Raw genomic sequence first — 23868 nt, forward strand, 5'->3', positions numbered from 1 at the left:
TCATCCATTTTACACGTTTTTGCATTTTGTCTCAAGAGGTTGTTGTCTATGCAGTGTGTGCGCATGCTTGGCGCAAAAAACAACAACAAAAACACACGCCGTAGAGCTAGTAATCCCTGCACCCAATGACAGAGCGCCACTGCCACCTACCTACTGAAGTGAATGTGCATCTACACGTTATTATTGTTCGGCAAAACGAACAAAGAATAAAAAAAACAGTAACACTAACTGCAAGTAACTAACTACCTAGCTAACGCGTTTTAGGTTAATCTAAATTTCACCAAAAATCCAAATATCCCTAACTTTTTGTGAGTAGTGTACCTATAATGTATTTTTAAGTCTTAGTCATACATTTGAAAGAACTCAGGGAAGTAATCAACATGGTAGATGCTCAATAACGCAAACTCTCAAAGTCTTGAAATTTCTGCAGGGGGTTTTCTGCCAGGAAGACTGTCTGGAAGAAAAGCTTCCAGGCAAACCTCTCCCATTATTACTGCCGTCATATGACCAAAACAGTCTGGGAGAGTGTAGTAAGAATGGTATCCCAATTAAGTCAGTAGGTCAACAAGTATCAGGGAACAATTCAGAGACACAAAATAGTTTGTAACAGTTCCAATGAAATAACATTTATGATTCCATAACAAGAATTGTGCACAGAGTATATACATTACAGTATACACACTGCCCCCATTGTGCAGAATTAATTTTACACAGACAATATTTCATGTAGTAAAATTAATTTTGCTATCATAAAAACAGTGCTTTAGATGACATTTCTTTAGCATTGGGAACAAGCCGCAGATTGGTAATACTTTATCAGTTTATTGTTTGAGTGTTTAATCACTAGCATTCCTTCCGAGTGAGCTCATGCTGGCTAAAGTTCTTGTTTTGCATACTAATTAGCATTTACAAAACAGTGAAAATATCTCTGGGAAAAATAAATTGACCGAAAGACTCTTTGTTTGGAGGTTACATAATGCAAAAATACTGCAGATTCATTGTAAATGTCACGGTTACAGAAATAGAACTTTGCAAACAGTGCTTTTGTAATTATGAAAGCAGTAGAAGAGTTGAAGCATTTAGAGACTTTGGATGAATGGTTTACAAGCTGTAAAGAAGTTTGTTTTTCCACAGTAGAGGCTACATTTTCCGAGGCAGAATAATAGGAGAGGGATGACCGAGCACATTGTATAAAAATGGAGTGTAAAATGTTACAGAGGAGCATTATCGCATTATTATTCCATTTGATGAAACATCAGTACATAAAAACACATTTCACCCATAATATCAACTTCTCAAGAGATTGCTGGCACACATAATAAAAAACAATTACCTTGATCGATTTTTTTTTTGTATACAGAAGCTAAAATGTCATAAAATTGCGGATAGTATGTACAAAACATAGAAAAATCAATAAATATGTAACTGACAAAGAAATTATTCTGGTAAAAAACAAAACAAAAAATGGCAGCCATGGAATTGTAGGGGTAAAATAAAGATATATGAAAAACTGAGGTGTCCACTGTTGTCATCTGGGCCACATAAAAAAAACAAAACAAAAAAACCCCACAGATTCCGTATGTAACCTTCATCACAAATAAATGAGGCAAATGTGAGGCCTTCCATGTTTGTTCACAGAATGAACTCCAGAAAGTGTTCATCTGCTAGCAGGTCCAGTGACAGGCAGTTGGTAGACCTGTGGCCGTAGAAGGACGTTTTGGCTTGGCAGTGCAAAAAAGGGTAATAATCGTGAACCCCGGGCGTCTTTGTGTCCACCGAGGCGTCAGAGAGGCCGTAGGTGTAACTGTGTGAAGAATCAGCTGGCAGAGTATTCCCCAGGGGTGCCTGAGGTGGGAACAAACTGACATCGTCAAGACTGTGGCTGTGCCAGTCCACACAAGCATGCGATCTAGTTTCCCCCACCTAAAAAAAGAAAAAAGACAAACATGATCAATTTGTTTGTTAAAAAAAAAAAAGAAAAAAAGATGAACTTGGTAAAAAATATAAAACATACCTGGATGCTTGTTCTACCGGTATCTACAATTAGGAGATGTTCATTGTTGTCTGGGAGGCACACTTTGTTCTCTGTAGCAAATACGTAAGACAATGTGCGTTACTGATATGCAAAAAATGAAATAGAACATGCATTACTGAATGCACTTACATCATAAATGTTCTCACCTGGCGATTTTGTCTCAGATGAGAATGTGCAATCTACCGACACACCATCGAGAAGATCAGCCAGCTGGAACATATCATCTGGATAATCCGCAACAACTTCCTGTCTGACATCGGCCTTCATTTCTGGAAAACAATAGCGGGCTGTATGAAAATTAAGCATGGCGGCCAACTGACAGATTTCACCTCCATCTTTTTACAAAGGTAAAGGAATTAAAACAATTTCCTCAAAGTATATAGGTACAAGTTACAAGGTCAATTCAATTTTCACGTTTTGACTGCACCTTCCAGCACTTTTACACAAGCCCCTTCACAAAGTCATAGTTTGTGAAATTTAAGAAGTTTGTCCCATCATTCTTACTCCTTGAAAAGATTAAAATTCCAGTATTTTCATCAATTTGAAGCACCTGGGGCGGGTGTGTGTGTCAAATTTTCACCTTGCTCTTTCCACTCCTCATCCTTAATGTGAGCTTTCCTGCCGCTGCCGAGGCCAGACGTGGAGGAGCTGACTTGGCTGGCTGCGGAGTAGGAACACTTCTCTGCCTTCAGTTCCGCTTCCTCCTCCATGGAGGTCATCTCTGTGGAGATGCTGTGTTGGCGGGTGTCGGCTTCTATGCCCGAGCTGCTGGTGGAAATGCGGGACAAACCCGGGCTGCTCTCGCTGCCTGGTGGGTCCAAGTCCAGATCATCGCTGATGTAAGACTCTCTGTAACGCTTCTTCTCTAAAATAGAATAAACACAAAATTCTGGTCATAAACAATGCGATGTCAGTGGTCGCTAAAGGAAATCGTGCCTCTTGTACCTTCACTCTCCTCCAGCTGTCGGAGGTGCTTGAGGGCAGGCTGGAGGCTGAGGTAGATCCGATGGCTGCGGCTCAGATGCAAGAGGAGGTGCCGAGAGCGGAATGACGACCCAGTATAGTAAACAAGCTTCCTGGCTGACGGTAGGCCATCCGGTTGAATCTCAAATTTCTTTCCCTAAGCAGAAAAAAAACACAGTAAACAGTCAATGACAACTAAGCAATCCCACTTGCTTAAAAAGGAAGTCACAAAAAGATTCTTTGCAATATGTTCTATGCGCCTTCACTAGTCTACGCATTTCATTCTGATTAACATTGCGTTTGTGGCATATGAGTTAAAGCAGCAAAATTCACCCGTTTTTAGCCATCTCAGGGGGCGGCCATTTTGTCATTTCTGTCAACTGAAAATGACATTACGTTACTCAGGTAACGACCAATCACGGCTCACCTGTTTTCTGAAGTTGAGCCATATTGAGCATCTTCTTGGAAAGTAAATCTTTTGTGCTGACTTCCACTTTAATATCTTACTAAATCTCTTTTTGAATTAGTTCATAGAACACATTATTGCAAATCATTTTTGCGGGTTGACTTCCACTTTAAAGAGAGGATGGAAATGATTACCAGGAAGGTGAGTCGTCCCACATTGGACCAGGGGAAGTCGTACAGCAAGTGTCTGATGTTATTTGCCTCCTACAGAGACACAACACAACCATGTCAACACTGTAAAATGTTGAAGATTCTGGCACAATTCTGTGAGCACCAATAACTAACATTACACATATAATAACTATAGTGCCACTAAGTTGAGGGCAGACACCCATCTAAAGGCTGAAAAAAATCAATTGCAATCAATACTTTCATAAGTAGATACTTAACTGCACATGTCTTCATTTTGTCACGATAATATGATATTATGCAGAGACAAACATTAAGAATATCCTCTCTCTTTCTTAGTGTTTACAAAATGTTAATGAAAATGTATTCCTTAGACTGTGTGCAACAAAGTTTGTGTAGAAATTTTCTTTGGTAACTTTTGCGTAATCCTACTAACAAACAAACAACGTTGGAAAACATAGCCTCGTCTATGTGGTTAAAAATATTTTAAGTTGTGTAATTAAAATGAAAGATTCCTTGTACATTTTGTTTAGGCCTCTTAAATGCGGACAGGCCAAGGGTGCCTCGTAGTATCTCATGGTCCGTTGGACCTTTAATCGGCCAGACCCCAACACCCTAATCCCCCCCAGATGGTCCCTGATTGACACATCAAACAAGTGACGCATTTGGCAGACGCCTCGTATCTGCTGATGCACTGTTGCTGGTGGCAACCCACACATTCCTTACACGTCTGCTAAGTCTTTAACAGGCCACGTATTCAAAGAGGGGATCTCTGAGTAAAGTCAGATTTTCTGTTTTGCACGTCACATACAAGCAGCGGATTACCAACCCATTTGTACGTGCACGTACCTGATAAACCTGCATTCCTCGTAGGGTCAGGCCCAGTACTGCCGTTCCCCTCTCTTCCTTTTTGTCCTGGACACATGAATGATGAGATGTCAGTGAAGCCTCTGAGCAAAACAGATAAGATTGAGAGTCTGGCTAACCCTCCATCTTAGGTGGCTTTTAAACGCTGGTTGGCGGCTAGGAACAGTTAAAAGGGTTTGTCCTCGCTGTATGACCTTTTGCAGTCTGTAAAATGTGACTGGTACATCCTCCAGTCGACATGATTCTCTGATGAAGAGGAGGATGGCATCACGTGCCGACATGCCCCACAGGTCCTGGTGCACTTTGGGGCCATGGCAGAGGAGATAGTTCAGTCCCCGCTTGGCTATTATCTAGAGAAATGGAAGAAAGGAAAAAATATGTCATGGAGAACTCTCAAATAATTATAACTCTTCAAATCTATATACATTTTGATAGCAATAGCATTATACATAATAATATAATAGCATAAAATTTTCAATACAAACGCAAGGTTTGGCTTTTTTTTTTTTTTTTTTTTGTCTGGCTTTAACAATTTAGTCAACTGTAGTGATTGAGCGTACCACGAAATGCCCCATTCGTAATGGTAGCAGGCCACCATTGACCCTAAATTAGTCCCTGCCATGACTCTGAAGAGAAAGCGATACACAAAATGTATGAATGAATGGTTTATGGAAAGTCCTTTTGGTGTGGTGGTAGCCAAAATTGGGTAGGGTTGACCACTTCACACCACTGCAATAATTCCTCAGCATTTTTTCCCCCCCAAATTTTAGACAATCATCTGAATCTCCATTAAAAAAAGTAAAACAAACTGGAATATAAAAATGAAATTTTGCATACCCATGGAGGAAAATAGTCCTTGGGTTCGAAGTAAGGGCCGCTCTCTTCCCCTTCTTTGGGCAGCTGGTGGTCACCGAGGTCCGCCTGCATGGCGTAACCGGCTAGCTGGAAGTACACCTCCTCCTGTTGACGGCATTCGGAGCGTAACACCCGCTCGCGAAGGTCAGAGTAGTAGAGATGGCGTGCCTTGCGTTCACTGGTACCGAACACAAAGAAATGAAAACATGACGAGAGGCTTGCACAAGGTGTCAGTAAGGAGGACAAAGATGGATGTTGTACAGTAATAATAATAATAATGCATGAAAGAACGCTTGTCAAGGGGTAAACGTGTGAGGATACATACCTAATGAGTCTGCCATTCTCGACATAGTACTGCACTTTTATGCAGAGCACTAGAGGAAAGGCTCTCTTCTCCAAAACCTTTGGGGGGGGAGAGACATGGGTGGTTATTTTACATTTCCCACAAGGGTTTGGGAATTTTTTAGGAATATGCCACTGAAATGGGATGAGTCTCAAATTTGGATCTAAAAATATAGATTGTAAATGTATAATAGCAGGTTTTGTGATTCCCTATATGTAGCATACTGTTCAAACATAGAAATCATTTTCCAATTCTAAGATCAGTTCAAATGTAAACTGTAACCAGTTTGTCAAATTGTGTTGGGGAAAAATAAAGAGATCTTTACAATACTCCTATAATTTTATATTATATTGATATGGAATGACAAATATAATATAAAATTAAATATAATGATGGCCTGATGAATACAAATCCAGTGTAATGTAAAATGTTATATATTACTTGTACTTCTACAGTATAGCTTAAGCTGTGTATTTACCACAATAAATAGTGCTAAAAGGGAGAAAAAAAACAACAACATTGGTGCTTTGTTGTATATGTTTGTAAACTTTCATGAGCTTCCTCACCTTTCCGGACTCTTGCTTCCATTCTTTGGGTAAGTACTTGGTCAACTTCTCCTCCATGTCTAAAAATATGCGCTCATTGTCTGAACAGAAGAAAGACAACCAGGAAACAAGCAGACAGTTAGCGGGCAAACAACCAATAATGCAACCAGGCAGAAAATGTGTCCAACAATGGGCTTAATTGGGGTGAAAGACAAAAAGAAGGCCCTATTCCTTAGCGAGGAGGCAGCTAGCTGGCGTATACTAATTACGACCAGTTTAGCAGTAGATAGTTGTTTGAATTCTCATTCAGTGGAGAATTTGTCCGCTACGCTGAGAAGGTGGTATCAGTCTCTGCTTGGTCCTATGAGTCAAGACATGGGCATTTTCTTTTTTGTCACCCTTATCTCTTTTGTTGCATAGCTGAATAATGTTCACCGAGCTGTTTCACAACTTGTTCTTGTCAACATCCATCAATTCATAGGGGTTTCTGGACCACTCTGACTCATTCACGGCACAAGTTCTTAGAGTTGAGTCACCTCCTCCACTCGGTCCCTTTTTACCCCACAGACTCCCACCCTGCTCATCAATCCGTCCCTCCCCTCCATGAAGGGGAGGAATGCAAGGGTGCATTCCAGGCTTAATGAAGTTAATATTGCAGGAATCCCGGCCCAAGTGATCGCTGAACCAACACCACAAAAACAAAAGGCTGTTTGTTACAGAGGTGAGCCACACGAGATTTCCAAGGCATCTCAATGCATTTGAGCAAGCAAGCAAGAACGAATACAGGAAAGTATGGCTCAGAGGCCACTCATGATTGCGACATTCACTCGTGTAGACCGGGAGGTACGAAAGAAGCTCATTGTTTTCATCGACTTCAGTTTAGTATGCATTTAGAGGATGAACTACTTGTTTTGCTTTTTCTTGCCATTTTTGCATTTTTTTAGGATGTCACTACAGTAGAGTACCAGTGATGGCAAACAGAAAAACTGTGATGACAACCATACTACTGGAAATTTAACTCACTTTGACACAGTAGTGGTTGTATGGTGTTACACGTGCATGTATTGGCTGCTCAGTACACCATAGCGTATAGGGGAAGTCAACTATATGGCCAATTTGTCACTTCTGTCAACTGAAAATGACATCACATTCTTTCAACTAAAAATGACATCATAGTTTCTCAGAGCTTAGGCAACGACCAATCACGGCTCACCTGTTTTCTGAAGAAATCAGAAATAAAATCCATTTTGCATTTTAAGATTTTCATTTCCAAAACTAAAACTTGGCTGTATTTACCTGTAAATAATGTATTTTGTGTGGTTTTACTGAATTATAAAACATGTTTTGTTTGGTTCTTATTTTAAGTGAAGGTTTTATATCATATACAATAGTTGCGATATTTGATTATTGATGATTGATGATTGAGTTGTCTGTTATTTTAATTGATGTATATTGCATGTCTTATATTGTACTGCAATGTTGTGGAAGAGCCCAACTGGGGACCGGAGTTGTGAATTAGCATTAGCTATAACATCTACAAGCATCACATCAGCTGCAAGCTTGTATCTATGTTTGACTGCATTGTCCCTGTCCAATAAAGATATATTATTATTATTATGAATAATAATTGTTCTTCCCCTTTAAGTGATTAGTCCACATAAATAAAATAAGAAGAATGGAAAGCAAAGAAAGCTATGTTTAGTCTTAAATGGGGAGCTTGTAGTTTTCAAACTGATAGCAAGATCACTGAGCAGTGGACTTACCTCGAACCACTGTGAGGCCAAACAAGTGCATCTCTTTGATACCAAGAAGCTCTGCCACCTGATTGAAAACTTCTTGCGCTGTGGCCTTTGGCTGGAGCAAGAGAGCCACAGAGAATTGTGTTTACGATAATGCCACGATATTAGAGGGCAAGAAAATATATATTTTGAGAGGCAGATAATTATAACATGGAGGCAAACTCACCCCAACAGGGATCTCCAGCTGGTTTTTGTTGGGAAGAAGAACACAAATGTTTCTCTGCTGCTTTACTGAAGAGGTCATTGTGGCAACTTGCGTCTCAACTCTATCTTTAAAGCTCTTAGCTGATCCACGACGCTTCATCCATATCAGATCTTAAAAAAAGATGACATCTGAGTGAGATCAGCGGAAGAGAAACAAATTGAACAGCCGATTATGCAGCACTCCTTTCATAATGGTCCAAGATTTGCCGACTAACAGTCTTCTGTGACTTTGATATTCAGTTATTTCATTGATTTACTGTCCAGTGCGTCTGAAGAAAAATACATCAGTACTTCTTAATCCATCACGAAGATTATCTCAACGAAGCTTGCCGACAGAAAAAGACTTCTACATCACTGATCCAACTATTCAAGCATACTCAACAGAAGGCTATGGTACAAATGGTTATTGATACAATCAATCAGCACTTTAAATACGTGCATAAATGGACAAAAACGTGAAACATATTGCCTGTACAGTTAATAAAGTTTTATGGCAACAGGGGCTGATTAATTCTAGTTCCATCATTTCCAATATTGGATTCTGTTCAGAAGTTCCAGTGTATTAAAAAAAAGAAGTAGGATGTTTGCCATGTAGCCTCACCTGAAGTTAGGCCTTCATGCTAACCCCCTAAAGCCCCAACTGGTACATGGCTCATCTGATTAAAGTCTTGCGGTGAATTAATCAGTTTAATTACTGCCGTGCACTGACTCTTATCCCTTTAAAACCTGCTCTTGACAAACAGTCAGAAGGAAAAAAAAAACAAGCGGGAACAACAGATTATTTGAAACTCAAGCCACCTGCTCATACACCTACTATACTTCTTCCAAGAAAGAATGAAAAAAAACCATAAAAAGTAAATATAGCCAGATAAAAACAACTTGTTTTTTAAATTACAAAATATATTTAGCGATGTTCCCCCATGTCTTTGTTTACAATATTTCTTTTACATAACAGTTCTTGACTCGGAGGTAAGAACATAGTGTTATCAAATTTGTCTTATGGACATGTTCAAACAAAGTCTCGCTCACATCAAGGTGTCAGGACAAACAGACGTCCAAAAACCTGAACTTCCAGTAACATGAAAATCTGACTCGCTCACTGTGACAAGTCACACAATTAAATTTCAAGTTCATTCAAGGCATCATAAGGCAGCACACATCTTCATTGAAAATACTGTGCAAAAAAATATATATATGATAAATACAATTTTGTGAAAGTAAGGATTTTTGAAACATGTTTCCTATCAAACAATAATGACACAATCAATGTAAGGAAAAAACACGGAGAAAAAAACGGACTTATTTTAATAAAGAGCAATATAAATTCACTAAGATCTCAGATTACTTCAAACTAAAGCCCTTTTCCACCTCAGGAAATTGCCTAAATTGGTCTGGGAGTCGGGACAAAAAACAAACAGGACAAAAACCTACTGGTGGAATCCCATACAGAGTGATCCGAACTGAACCATGAGATTATTTTAGTCTCCATCTTCATCAACATCACTTCAGATCCATTTTTTGTTTGTTTCTTTGGAATCTACTCTAAACTTTCCCACTCTGCAAGTGCTCATGGATACACCATTAGATCCAGGCATTTGATGATGATACAGTATTTCATGTTCCATTTGATCGCTTTCATATTTTTCCCCTGTTGTCATAGGTTGAGCTTTGCCAGAAGTGAGTAATACTGTTACAAGATGCGATTTTGAATACTGCAAAAGAAAGGAAGAAAAGAGCTGAAAGGGTTGCTTGGCAGCTCTAAACATTCCTTGAGTGGGAAAACACCCACTTTATCCTCTACTGAAAAGGATGCAGAAGGAGGTCCTACTGAGGGTGTACAAAGGTGTGGACTCTCTATAAAACAGGAGAATACCAAATGTGAGATCTCTCTCAATCTGCTGTCATGAACTTTGTTATATAAACTAATATAGATGCAGTCAGTGAAGTACAATCCAGATTACGCTTGGATACATGATAAATGCATGCGACAGTGTCTGTGTGACCATCTGAACCAAGTTTACTGGCAAAGTGCAGACAATGTAGGATGAGACATCCCCCATCAAGTTGATGACCAGGATAAAAGCTGGCTTCACATGTGCCAATTACCATCTGCATGCATGCTTATTTAAAACCCTTCCAAGACTGTTATAATCCCTACTGCTGGAAAAACAACCCCACTGCACAGTACAGTTTTTTTGAACGCCAACTGTGCACTGAACTGACCAAAATCACACACACGCTAGGGAAAAAGGGGGGAAAAAAAGAGGTGCACCTGTCAAAAGAGAATGTTATATTCAACTCGGAAACAAAACAAATGAATCTAAATCCAATTCAGAGGCTAATCGTTTCAATAAAAGGCTCTGACAGACCCTAATTTAGATTTGTAATCGCGAATTTAATTGTTCTATATTCAGTATAAATGGACACGTGTAAAACATGCGATCATTTTGAGAATGAAGTAACAAGTAGAATTCAAAAATGATCATTAAAGTAGTAGTAGGGGATGCATCAAACCGGTTCGACTCAACGGTAACAGCCAGTAACGCTACGATTTGAGCGCAACAAGACAAGTGCATCAAACTCTACCTAACTTGACATAAACCAGCAGAAACTCACCGGGCGTCACATGTAGGAGATGAGCCTCATGTTTTTAGTTAGAGCTTGCTCTGGCAGTGGCTAAAACACATGTTTTTTTCTTTTCTCTCTTTTTTAAAATGTGAGCTAAATACATACATAAAAAGATCCGAACTGTACACTCTTGACCATAGCGTATGTGGTACCTCATAAACCACAGCCGACAGGAGTTGATTTGGACTGTACCATTTCAAATATTTGAGGGGCGCGGTACTTGTTTTGCTGTTTCATGTTCAAGATGTTATTTGAATAAACTTAAATAACATTTGTTTTAAGCATCAAAATCACACAAGGGTTGGAGTAACACATGTTCAAAGCATACTGTGGATTCAAACAGTATTTTGTTTTATTACGATAATGAACATTTACCTCATGTGTGGGAAACGTAGGCGAAGCCTGTTTGGGGGGGCATTACAACTGGAGTAGACATTTTATGATGTTATTTATCTTATTTCTTAGTTCTTTCATGTGTATTTAAAGAGGTATTTTTCAAAATATATTTGAAAGTATTTTAAAAAAGTATATGTTGCCAGAAAAAGTTGCTCTCGTCATGGAAAGGGCGTAGAGCGGGTTCCTGGTTACAGTGTGTCCGCCTCTATAATTAGATCTTTTGATGAATTTCCCTCAACATATTTCCACCATAAATCTTTGATTATGCAATCCAGATCAATGCTTTGAAAAAAAAAATCCCATCTTATTTTGGTTAATAAACACTGCCATCTACTGGGAACTTTGATTTGGCGACGACTGCATATCCGTTACAAAAGCACTGTGCCCCGTCTAGATGTACTGCAATAAAGTCTACAATAACGTTAAACCGGAAATCAAGTTTTATATTGTCAATTTTAATGGTACAATGATATAAACATCTACCCATGAAACAAAATCCAAACAAAGCTTTCCAGTTAACACAATCACCCAATGTCATCAACCAAATATTTTCTATACTTTATCAATAAAAGAGTGATAAATCAAATGTGCTTTTGTTCAATGATCATTGCTTAAGCTCCCTGTGACAAAAATGTATGCTGTAGCTTTATTTTCTCCAACACTGTGTTGGCAAATGTGCACAATGCTGCATAAAGAATTAAAAACAAACGAAAAAGCTTAAACATCTGACCACAACATTGCTTTTTCAAATCCAGTCTTTTCTTTTAAAAATGATGGAAAATAGTCAATACAAAAGCAACCTGTACAAATGACTTTTCTGTACAAAAGCTTGTAAAATGTAGTTGTGGTGCAAATGAATGCAAGGTCTCTAAAAACTGTCTGGAAAGGTTTTCAAATGGTGCAGACAGACTTGCGATTTTAACAATGTAGCAGCTCTAGTTTCATTTCAATAGCTAAAATGAATTGAATAATATACAGTTTATAGGAACATACATAAATAACATTGAAAAGAAAAATGAAAACTTGGCAGAAACTTTGCACCCTCCAGACAAACACAACATTGGCAGTAGAAAAATAAAAACTAAATCCATAAAAACTGTGAACAGAGAGAGAGAAAAAATAATTATGATGCATGTCTTATTTCATTTAAAAGTACTTTAAAAGTCCAACCACGGTCACTGGAGGAAAATTCAGATGAAGTGAGGTATTGGGTCCACATTCTCTTGTCCACATGATGTTCTACTGAAAGAACCTGAGGGCGGCAACAAGGAAGAACTTCTCCAGAAAGATCTCGGAATCAAGAACAGCGATGTGGGCAGCCCGACCGATGAGCGAATTGGCTGTGTTGGGAAGCGCGTGGATGACATCATATCGGACGAGGTTGCAGTCTTTGTTCTGAAGTACTGGCAGCAGCAGATTTTGAATCATCTCAGCATACACGGGACCTGGTGATGCCATATAGGAAACACTTGGCATTTAATATATCTGACGCGTTCACAACAGGACAAAGAAAGGAGATACACCTATTCTCGTCCTTGAAATTCAGGAGTAAAACTATAATTCAGTCTGTCCTGAGTACATTAAAAAAATTAAGAGCAACACTGCACAGGTTCAAACTTCTAATGAGCTCTTCGTACTGCTTATTTTGATGGCCCTTCTCCACTTTAAAATAATTTATAAAAGAAAGGATGTCATTTATGAAATAAATGCTGTCAATATAGCCATCAGACAAAGTGCATGGTAATGAATGATTACAAAAAATACAGAACTTGAGCAACAGAACAAGGTTGTCTCAGCAGTTTAATATGCCGCTTTGCCCCAAAAAGCAACACACCACAACACAAGGCAGCGGAAATGCAGAGGAAACTACGGTGGCTTAGATAAACCAAAAATAAAAAAATCGAACGTTTTAAAAATCGTTTTATCCAGAAAATTTAGTTACGGTTCAAAATCGCTTACTCGAACAGCCCTATGTGGCGACGTCTGAAAGTACACCCCATCAAACACTTAGAAGCTTTTACATATAGTCGAAAAAGCCATTTACGGGTTTAAGACAGCCACCCGCCATCAAGACAAAAATAAAGTGTATACAGTGCATCGTACTTTGGGTCTTACAACAATACTGAACCATTTTCACAATTTCACATGTACCATGGATTAAATAGTACGATAGTGATTTTGCAAACGGCATGCAAAGCTCGCCACCAGCGCTCATTCATTCTGAAGGGAGAGCTCACTCTTATTCATTTGGCTGCTTGTAGGATTCAATGGATTGCTGGCAATGTAACTACTCTGTTCCCCCGAAAAAGTCTAATGGAAAAGCGACCATCCAGTGCCAAACAAGTCCGTCTGGGTGTGAAACCGGGCTAATGGAAAAGTGCCTATAGTAAGGTAACATACCAGTTTGTTTATCCTTTAATGCCGTTTTGCACATCTCTATCCGAGCTGAATGATAGGGGACGTAGCGATCTTGCAGTGAACCCACCAGAACAACATTCTTGAAAAACTGCAGACCTAAAGACAAAAGATCAGTGGAGACTCCTATACAGGTAATCAAACCTCGAAAGCAAAATAAGCAAATGATACAGCAAATAAGGCACCACAAACCAGATTTCTTGCTGAGTTTATAGAGAAATGTCTGTCGAGGATCTGAGTGGTCACGGCAAGTCAGCTGCAGCAACGATCCTGACTTCTTCCACTTCTGCATGAACCAAAGGCCTAGAAACAACACGTTATTTTACAGCATCCTGTTTACTATTATAAGAATGTCTGAAATGACCCGACATCTACCTGTGTTGACCAATGCCGAACTGTTGTATAATGTGCCCAAATGCGGTCCAGAGAGGGAAAGGAAGGTGTGTAACCTGCTCAAATAACATTTAAACCTGGGTCTGGTCAGTACAGAGCGAACTATCAGGTTCCCCAGCGAGTGGCCCACAAAACTGAAAGAAGAAGGGAATGAAAAGGTAAACAATCATAGCATTCAGTCTATTGAGCATACCCCCCCTATACACAGACCTAAATCACACATTCTAGTCCACACAAGAGGCAGACATGCAGTCAGCAAACTTAAAACTAAATGAAAAGCTAAATTCCAGCAGCTCGAATAATAGCTTCCACAGAGCAGAGAGAATATAGTATATGCCTGTGAGTATTGTTAGATGATCCATTTATATGCAGAACTGCTGTGTTTATGCTAAAGTAAACATTCGATAGCTTAAAATGACTGAAAAATTCAGGAACAGTAAATATAATTTAAGTGAGATAAAGAGAAGCTTGGACTAGACTAGAATGTGATGCTCCAGGGATTGTGAAAATCCGCAAATAAGACATCAATTGGGGGTACAGCTATGGAGAAAAGTTGTGTCTTATAGTCGGAATTTTACTGCACCTAAACATGGAAAGATGACAGGTGGCAAAAACTTGATATGTGTTACTGGTAAAATGGAGATCCATAATAGTGACAAGTCCGTGGCTGGAACTGGTTACAACAGCGATTATACATATAAATACAAACAATGACATCAATCTCCAAATGACAGATTCCCCCAAAATCAAATATCATGAAATTACCTTATTTTTGAAAGAGTGAGGTTGTAAATCTGAATATATTGGACTATTTCATCCAACAGCCTGTCTGTCATTGACTCAAAGTCAGCAAATGTATCATTCTGGGGGGGGGGAAACACAAGTAAAATAAAAGTTTCGATTATTTTATGCTTGCTTGTTGTGTGCACATTCCCACCCCAAAAATGCGGATCAGAACAATGTTTGAGAAAGATCACCTGGTTTCTCTCTGACATAAGGAAGTCTATACGAGCACCGGGGAGTCCAAGCTCCAGGTAAGTCTTCACTAGTCTCAGATCTGCACTGTTGCCTGTAGCAATGTGGAGAGCAATATCAAGTGTGACATATAATGCTCTGGGGGAAGAAAAAAAAAAAAAAAAACATGCTCTGAAGAACTAGACGCCTTACCATCCAGGCCATGCACGCAAACGATAAGATGAATGCCCTCGTCACAGGTGTCATCTTCCTCCGAGCTGAAGTAGGGTACTGTGGATGCCAATTCTGGTACTTCACTGTACAAGACGCCAGGAAGCTTCAATTGCTTCATCTCTTCCTTAGCCTTGATGAACCTACATGATTACAATTTAATCAATGAATAAGTTATAATGCATGCATAACCGTAAGTGTGATGTGATGTGTGATCACAACTTACTCTTTCATCTGTGGTGCAGGTACACATTCATACCACTTTAGATTAGAAGACAAAGAGGTAGAGGGATGACGCCGCCGTTCGCTCTGCCCAGTACTACCGGAGGCGGCGTTGGAGCAGACTGGAGCTTTCGATAAATCCTGCTTTTCGTGGATGTGACCAATGCCGAGATGTTCAAACAGAACTTGTGTCGTCTGACCAGCTGTGCCACCGCCACTGCTTTGCTCCTCATCGGCAACGCCATTGACAAAGGCGTAGCCGTCTCCTTCCTCGTAGTAGCCGTTCTCTATCATTTCATGCTCACCTTCATCTTCATCTTCATCTTCGTCCTCAACTTGCAGTCCTGTTTGGATTCCCAGAGTGATAGCGGAAGTTTCTACAGGGCTGATCTCAGATACGTCTGTGCTGGAAGTTGAGCCAAAATAATTCTCGACCATTCCATGTTTTACCAAATCAGTGCTACTTGTGGCAGAGTTACTTGAGGGGCATGCAGTTTGGGGTTCACTACGAGACTCCTTTAAGGCCTCAACATCAGATGCCTCCTCCAGTCTGAATTCAGGATTGATAATAATGTTGGGTTCTATTTCCAAATCAAAGTCAGATTTTACTAGCTGGGAATCTGCTGTTGCAGAATCTGAGGGACAGGCCACATCAACGGCAGGTTTGTTTGTGTGCTCCCCAGAAAACACAACACTCTGTTCCTGTACCACGATACTAGACCTCCTGCAAAAGACGTCAGCTCCACTTGAACATTCACCTTCATCGTCTGAGGGCAAGGAATTGATAGAAGTGAGCGATGACTGAACCCCTCTGGCAGCACGAGTATCTTCTGGGCTAAGAAACTCTGCGGCCTCACAGGGCTGTTGCACTACACTTGGCTGGACAGGCCTGAGCGCAGAACTCACTGTTGTCGTCTCTGGCTGTTGGCCGGCCACAGTTGACTCAACCACACTGAGCCCTGGAAAAGTCTGTGACCCTGAAACAAGTTGAGCTGCAAAAGAGCTGGGCTCACTCTCAATGCCCGAGTCTGAAAGTCGGGAAGAGGCACTCGGGGCTGCTCCATCAGGCAGCCTGATACAATCACTCTTTACCTGTACTGAAACCAGACAGGGATGCTGGCAATGTTGCGTTGTCTCCACCACAGAGTGACTGGAGTAACATTCTGTCTGAGTAATTTCTGGAATATTGCTGTTATTGGCGCCTTCAGTCCTACAGGGCCTAATAACGGTAACTTTTCCACCTTGGTTTTTGAGACTCGGTTTAACATCAATTTGCTTAGGTCCAGCAGACCACTGCATCATCTTTTGGTTACTATGATCGACTTGGTAATCTTTGTTCAGGGGTTGTTGGCACACAGGGACATTTCTGGTGTCTGTCTGATGACAAGCGGCAGTTAAAGGTCTATTGTCATCGGAGACGGATTCAACCACACTCTTAACAAAGTGTGACAACGAGGCACCGGGGTCGGAGACAGAATTATCGTTAGTCCTTAGACAACTAATAGAGTCCACCTGCAAGACATCTTGGTCCTCCATTGAGTTCAGGGGAGCCTCCCCTTCCTTATGCTTTGTGTTAGGATCAGCAAAAGGAGCTTTGAGGTTCTTATAACCCACCAGAACCACTGAGTCTTTGGATCCATGTCTAATCAGCTTCTTGGGATTCTCAATCTTTGAATTTTTCTTCAGTTTGACAGATTTTCCTTTGGATTTTGGAGGTGGCTCCAAGTTGTCAGCCCAGGTTTTATTCACAGGAGTACACTGAGAATCAGGGGGTAAAAGACTGGCCGCTGCAACGCAGTCCTTAGAACTCGATTTATCTGATTTACTAGGCACTGACGCCGACCGTATGTTGTGCATGCCCAGCCAGGGTCCGTCACGATCTTCAAAATCCAACCCGGATGATCATGGATAAAGACAGAAACAAAATATACAGGTATTGCATAAAAAAAAAAAAAAAATCTGTGATCCTTATTAAAGTACTGCATATTTAAACCACCATTCTTACTGACCCTCAGTGATAGAATCTAAATAGCGATCCTCAAAAATGATTGGAAGAGAGCTGATGTCACCGTCCAAATCCGCACATTCCACCGGAAGTGGAGGCAGAGATAGAAAGTAGCTGGAACTTTTGATGGCATTAGTCATCTGCTGGTGACTGTGAGCGCTGAAAGATGCAGGGAAGAAGAAAAGCATTTCAATTAACACTTGGATATACACTACCATCTACGTACAGTCCAATTTTCATAGTGGACTGCAACATACTATAGCTCCTGATATGCCAAAGCAGACTGTCTTGGATGTTCGAGACAGAAGAAAGCCTCTGCAAATCGCCTCACCTGAAATAACAGCAGGTACAAGGTCAAGATTAAGTTCGCTTCCCCAACTACAGTGTGTAGTTTTATGAGAGTGAAATTGATTGTTATTCCAGGATTACTGAGTGGGGTATATGTTAAGGACTGAAGAAGTTTGAACTCACTCTTAGCGTGTGGTGTTCCACAGCTAGAAGGGCAGCAACTTGCTCCTGTAGGGAGACAATCTCGAGAAACTGTCCCCAGAGTGCCATCAACAGCGAGCAGAGCTGGGCTAGATTCATGTTAACCAGTTCTGCCAACTCGTCAGGAGACTCTGCTTTTTGCTACACATTTTAAAAGGGCGAAAAAAAAAACAAAAACACTTTCACTCTATGAGTAACCTGGGAACCTAGTTATTTAGTATAGTTTTTGATTAAATGTATATATATATATATATATATATATATATATAGTGTTAAAAAGATCACATATCAAAATATCAAAGAATACATTGAAAACATTACTGCTATAAAATGGGAACAGAAACAATAGATCATCCGAGAAAGTGAAGCAAATAATAATGTTATGAAAACAGCTATTTTTTTTACCAGTCTCTTGTCCCAAAATTAATTTGATGATATGCTAGTCTGCTTTCTACAAAGATTTCACATAATTAAAGATTAGAATGTGTTTGTTTTGCTGTATTATTCAACAGATCTTACCTTCACTTCTTCACACAACTCAGCTAGACGGGCCTCCACGTCAAGTTTTTCTGAAAAGAAAGGGGACAGTGTTACCCTTGTGATTTACCAATGGATGTGTGCAGTTTACTGAATGACCACATGAATATGTCTGAGAAAGACAGAACAAGAGTGCGGTATTAGAGAGTACTGGTGTGGGAAAAGAATTCATTTTCCTAGGATAAGATAATAAGATCAGAGAGGCTGACTGTCATAGAAGTCAGTGGCTTCAAGGCTTCAAAAGTATGTAACAGAGGCAGTAGGGAAAAGATGGTAGTAGTTTAGGTGCATCTGCTCAGTACATTGTGGCAAATGGCGATAGGAGTATGCCATTTTTGTATAAGATATAAGATAAGTGCGGTGAAGAGGGAAAGGAGAGAAAGGCAGGCTGATTCGAGGTATGGTAAGGGGCAGGACATACCTATGTAGACGTGCCTTTGACTTCGGGGATAGGGTCTTCTTAGTACTCGCTCATATAGGACTTGCATGCTGGACTTGGCTAGTAAGATTGCACATATAGGCATGTTTAACCTTTTTATTATTTTGTCTTTATGGGATGGTTTAGTATCTGCCCACTAGTGCGGATTAGTTTTATTAGTTTTAGTAAACCCATTATCATAATGTTGAGTTGTGCCTGTGCATTTTAATGATTAGGATTTGGTGTACTAGGCTAAGAGATGTATCCATTGCAAATTAATTTGAAGATTCTTTGATGGGTCTGTGATTAGGCAACATTGTCATTCAGATAAAAAGACATGAGAATATTAAATATAACTTGTATGCAATGAGTCACAAATATTAATGCTAAAAGAGACAACACAGACATAAGCATATCCTCGCTACAGGTACAGCACGCATTGCATGGACAGTTTGCATTGAATGAATGAACAACGTGGAAGCTGTATACCTAGCTCCATGCGATGGGAGGATGGCAGGTCCTTAGTGACATTGGTGAAGTAGTCAAACAGGCCCTGGTAGGCAAGTAAGAGACTGGAGCACATGTTATGGTGGAGGCTGAGGGCATGCTGTACACAGTGGTCAGATACCAGGAATGACTTGCCCTGAGGGATCAAGAAGGGAAACATTGACGAGGATACGCACGATAGAGCTCTTGCTAACATTTTTTTATTAGTAAGATTCACCAGTATTTCCAATGTTTCCAAATGAAGGTCCCCATGTTCATAGTATTAGCACTATAATTTTTTTTTTCAATTAAATCTGTTTACCAGATCTCAAGACTCTTAAATGAGAAACTGCAAGAAGGCCCAACTACCTAAACCTAATTTAATACTTAACTAGTGTGATAACTTACATCTGATGACACCTGCTTGGCATAACTGCTTCCAAACACCACGTTTTCTAAAAGCGGGATAACTGAGTCCTTGGTCTGTGCCGGAGTGTTGCGATTAAGCCATGTTGTCTTCACTGGCCGAGGAAAACTAGGCAGCAGAGTACACGTAAAAATTCAACATCCATGTTACAGTAAAATGTGCATTGTAAAGTATCGAGATTTTTGTGCTGCAATACACAGCAAGAATGAAGTTGGACCAAATGTTTCTCAAAGTCACCAGTGTGGCGAAACTATACCTGATAAGTGGTTGATGTAGCGCCACGAGGGAGGCGTGAATAGCAACAGACATGACAGAAAGGTGGAAGTAGTCAAACATGACATTAATGTGCTGGTGGATGCCTCGCTGAAGGCTAAAGTGCAAACGAAGTGTGCGGCTGCTGATATTCTGTAATGAGCTGGGATCATCTGGTCTGTAGATATGAAACAAAGAAAACAAACATAACTCATTCCCACTCACGTAAGAATAAAAAACGCTTTTATAACACCACTAATAGATGAGAAATCCATCAACACTTACGTGTAATCGCCATCAGTGAAATACAAATCTAAAAGGAGCTGGAAATCCAAATCAGAGAGAGACTCTTCCACCTGTTTTAGAAAGTATTTAGAGAGCGATTTAAAACAAGTCCAGTGTATAAAAACAAGGTGTTTGCTACAAAAGCGATTGTTTATCGAGGACATTGCACAACTGACTTTCCATGAATTTAGAGCCCTATGGAAACGACATGTTTGATTGATAGTCATTTGGGAGAAACTATTTGCTGCCCCCTACCGTCTGCTGGTGGAAGGTCATGCCAAATACCTTTGTTCCCCAGATTGTTGCTGTTAATTTATGTGCACATTAGTGTAAGTCTCCAAAGATCATGACATATTTTGGGAGAGATACACTGAGTGAAATATATGTATCAAATGTACCAGCAGGTTTATGTTAAGGGATTATGTAGAAGAACATTGTGGGAATACAAAATGTCCACAAAAACAAATGCCTTAGGTAAAACTACAATTTAAAAAAAAATGACCTTCTTCTCATCCAGAAGCATCATGACTTTGAAGATGAGTACATCATTGACAACAACCTCTTCATTCTTGTACAGAATCTGAAAGGTTTTGCTGGAGATTACATCCTCTTGGACTGAAGCAGGAAATGCAAGGTCCGAGCCTAGACAAAGAAAACAATTATTAATGTGTGTATTAATGTGTGAGGAATATTTCTACTGAAAAAAAAATGGGGCAATAATCGCGGACCCATTCATGCAGATGAATGTCTTCTTTTTAATTTTTTTGATAATAACCCTGAGCATGAAAACATTTTAAAAATCCTCACAAATGTATTTACCGCTTGGATGAAGAAGACTGGCTTCAATTTTGTGTGGCACGCGAGGAGGAATCTTCACAGTGGCACGAATCTGGTAGAACCTGAAAATTGGAACATTCAAAAAGAAAGAAATATGAGACGCACCGTGCTGTATATTTGTTTGGTCTCTCGTGTCACTAGTACAGGAATAACTACCGCAGAGCTTCCAGTGACTTAATTTGTAAAATGACACTAAACCCTTCTTGAATAAATAACGAGCACTTTCTTTTTGCAGTCGCTCATGTAGTAATGCTGAACTCTTCCAAGTAATGATGAGCCGAGGTAGGGTTTCTGTTCAGCACAGTGAAGCATTAAAGGCATGCCTGCAGCAAGGCTGCGTTAGAATATACTGTAAACCAAATACCCCCTTTAAATTTAATTTAAACATGGTACAGTTTACCAGTCTTTTTTTTTCATTTTTTATGGCTTGCACAAGCTTGTCACAATTTTTCCTTGACTGTTCCAAAATAAATAAAATATAATAATCACATGCAGGAGCAAGGTAAGGGACAAGACGTGGAACTGCCTCACGCTCTATTAACACGCCTAAATTGTAAACAAACAGTGCAGCTTTGCGCCCTGGCGAATATCCCAATATAACTGGCTACCTGAGAGGAAGCATAACTACGATGATGCACTTTGGCACGATCAAGTCCACAAACATTTTACTTTTCCTGTGATAGTATCTCTATGACGAAGTGGAAATGTGTGATGGTGACCATAGAACAGGAAACTGAACTTAATGCGAGATTTACCTTAACAGTTAAATATAGTGAAAAAATTGTTATGAAAATGCAAAACTTGGAAATCAACAGAAATGATTTTTTTGTGTGACTTTGGAGGTTCCACTGTATTCGATGAAATGATAGCATTAGTGGATTGACACAGCCTGGAACATATGCCAAAAAAGCAGAAGACAGATATTGTCAAACAGCGTTGTGACAATGACTAACTCACCCTCTTTGGAAAAGGTCCACATTGTAAAACTTGTGGAGCTCCACCGAGAACTCCACCGTGGCCTGAACTTCAGTCATCGTGGTCTCTACACGTGGAGGGGCCTCACATCATCTGGGACACATGCGAAGGCCTGCTAAGGAAAACAGAATTTCCTTGGATAGGTTTGCCAAAACCAAGAAATGGATTAGAAAAGAAACAGTCACATAAAAAAAAACATTTGAATCAAAATTTCCCCATGTTATGGAAGAAGACTCATTTTAAATGGAGGAGCTGTCATCCTCTCATTTCCCTCCTCCTTAGTTAAAGTTAATGAACAATGACGTTTCGAGTTACAAACGGAGTCAAGGAACCAATTAAGTTCGAAACTCGAGTTTCCACTATTCAAATCGACCTCTGTGATGCTGGATCTCTACTTAAAATCGCCGACATCACTTGTTGACAAATCATGTAATTCTACCCCCGATAAAATATTAATAAATATGATATACTCACAATTTAGTTGGTTGACATTTAGTATGAATTATTATTCTATTATTACTATAAACCACGGCATTTTACACACACACATTCTACGAATGACATTTGTCCCATCTGTCCACTTCAAGATCAAATGCACAAAAGTTTTCCTATTCCTTGGATTATGGTTTACATGTTGAGGAAAACAAAACCTAAAGAGAGGAAGACTAGCTGTTTTCGCCAATGAATCACTTTTGTTCAACGCGTTTCAGACCAGTGCGATATTCAGTATAAATAAATGTGCTTAGCTTGGGTATTTTTAAATTGTACCTCGCACGAAAGTAGGACACTTGGCGAAAATAGCCCTGGTTGTTAAGTAAAGTTCAACATTCCCCTTAGTTATATTCAAGCGGACCAAAAGAGACTTGACTTAATTTCTTAATCTTACAATAACCTCAACATTATAGGCGCAACTGCATCGTAATGTGAGGGCGCATCATTTGGCAAGGTAAGAGACGTGATACTAGTCCCGAACTGGCATACTATTAATCTCAGCAATGGTGTCTCGCTGTTTCAAGTGGGGAGTGACTCTTGCTAAGGATTCGCTCGAGGGCCCACAGCATGTCAAGTGGGGTCAACAAACCATCTCACAATAGTGCACACAAACGTCACACGGCTGATCCGAGTGTAACAATCGCTAGTTTCACTCAGCATTGCACTGACAAGTAGCAATGTAGAAGCTAGCAAGAAAAGATTAGCCAGAGGAGCTAAAACCTCACTCACCATTGCACTGGCAAGCTAACATTAGCTAGCTAACCAACGTAGTCGACTCTCTCGAGCTATATTGCTTTCCTCTCTCACCTCCAGGCGGAAAAGCCTTCCTAGCAGCTCAATGACACGTCCACCTAAAAAAACAGAGAGGATCGCCGCTCATTAAATGACAGACTGGCCATTTACGCTTCAGAATGAGAGTAGCCCGAGCACAGTCTGAGTGCTGTCAATAGCGTTGCTAAAACAGCCCATTTACGAGCGTGCGTTAATGCGCACACACACCAGAGGCGCAATTGACGCCGCACTGTAGCCTACAGTAGTTCTTCTCACCTGAGCCTGCAAGAGTTTCAGCTGCATATAATAATAATAATAATAATAATAATAATAATAATAATAATAATAATAATATGATATACAGATACACTGAAGTCAGTTATTCATAATTGTTTTATTACAGTATTATTAAAAACAAAAACTAGTATAGTGAGCATCATCATCATCATC

At 39.9% G+C, this 23868-nt stretch overlaps 2 protein-coding genes across 11 annotated transcripts; both read right to left on the reverse strand.

The window, feature by feature from the left end:
- Window positions 1-597: 597 nt before the first annotated feature.
- Window positions 598-10991, reverse strand: LOC147139785 (FERM domain-containing protein 6). 5 transcript variants are annotated; one of them, XM_086045945.1, is made up of 15 exons: window positions 10822-10991; window positions 8168-8316; window positions 7966-8056; window positions 6224-6303; window positions 5640-5716; window positions 5297-5492; window positions 4654-4809; window positions 4442-4507; window positions 3599-3667; window positions 2981-3155; window positions 2826-2900; window positions 2616-2756; window positions 2182-2304; window positions 2015-2085; window positions 598-1923 (listed from the first exon to the last, which is right to left on the reverse strand). In XM_086045945.1, the coding sequence occupies exons 2-15, from the start codon at window positions 8303-8305 to the stop codon at window positions 1633-1635; spliced, it is 1749 nt and encodes a 582-aa protein (XP_085902071.1). In that variant the 5' UTR covers window positions 8306-8316; window positions 10822-10991; the 3' UTR covers window positions 598-1632. The 5 variants fall into 5 exon arrangements, with proteins under 5 accessions (XP_085902071.1, XP_085902073.1, XP_085902070.1 ...); XM_086045947.1 differs by having other exon boundaries at window positions 598-1845; window positions 2616-2900; XM_086045944.1 differs by having other exon boundaries at window positions 2616-2900.
- Window positions 10992-11663: 672 nt separating this feature from the next.
- On the reverse strand, window positions 11664-23634 carry fam135a (family with sequence similarity 135 member A). Of its 6 annotated transcripts, XM_086045731.1 has the most exons (21): window positions 23377-23634; window positions 22138-22270; window positions 21163-21242; window positions 20846-20985; window positions 20344-20414; window positions 20063-20236; window positions 19788-19914; window positions 19383-19536; window positions 18897-18974; window positions 18458-18507; window positions 17921-18079; window positions 17707-17780; window positions 17454-17608; window positions 15449-17324; window positions 15205-15365; window positions 15015-15106; window positions 14803-14900; window positions 14020-14171; window positions 13837-13947; window positions 13630-13743; window positions 11664-12674 (listed from the first exon to the last, which is right to left on the reverse strand). In XM_086045731.1, exons 2-21 carry the CDS (start codon window positions 22212-22214, stop codon window positions 12469-12471), a joined length of 4149 nt encoding a protein of 1382 aa, XP_085901857.1. In that variant the 5' UTR covers window positions 22215-22270; window positions 23377-23634; the 3' UTR covers window positions 11664-12468. The 6 variants fall into 6 exon arrangements, with proteins under 6 accessions (XP_085901857.1, XP_085901856.1, XP_085901855.1 ...); XM_086045730.1 differs by having other exon boundaries at window positions 13630-13947; window positions 22138-22267; window positions 23455-23634; XM_086045729.1 differs by having other exon boundaries at window positions 13630-13947; window positions 23455-23634.
- Between the last annotated feature and the right edge of the window lie 234 nt (window positions 23635-23868).

This window comes from Filicampus tigris, chromosome 11, assembly GCF_054856515.1.
Source record: "Filicampus tigris isolate MCC_2025a chromosome 11, RoL_Ftig_1.0, whole genome shotgun sequence".
NCBI classification, from domain to species: domain Eukaryota; kingdom Metazoa; phylum Chordata; class Actinopteri; order Syngnathiformes; family Syngnathidae; genus Filicampus; species Filicampus tigris.

Excerpts from the sequence above, each read along its gene's own strand:
- LOC147139785 (XM_086045944.1), bottom strand. The coding sequence starts at position 8,305 with ATGAAGCGTCGTGGATCAGCTAAGAGCTTTAAAGATAGAGTTGAGACG. Across the intron at positions 4,508-4,653 it reads CATTTTACAGACTGCAAAAG|GACAAAAAGGAAGAGAGGGG; the intron begins GTCATACAGCGA and ends TCATGTGTCCAG. Across the intron at positions 3,668-4,441 it reads GAGGAATGCAGGTTTATCAG|GAGGCAAATAACATCAGACA; the intron begins GTACGTGCACGT and ends GTGTCTCTGTAG.
- fam135a (XM_086045730.1), bottom strand. The coding sequence starts at position 22,214 with ATGACTGAAGTTCAGGCCACGGTGGAGTTCTCGGTGGAGCTCCACAAG. Across the intron at positions 19,537-19,787 it reads CCAAGCAGGTGTCATCAGAT|GGCAAGTCATTCCTGGTATC; the intron begins GTAAGTTATCAC and ends TTGATCCCTCAG. Across the intron at positions 18,508-18,896 it reads TCAAAGGCACGTCTACATAG|AAAAACTTGACGTGGAGGCC; the intron begins GTATGTCCTGCC and ends CTTTCTTTTCAG.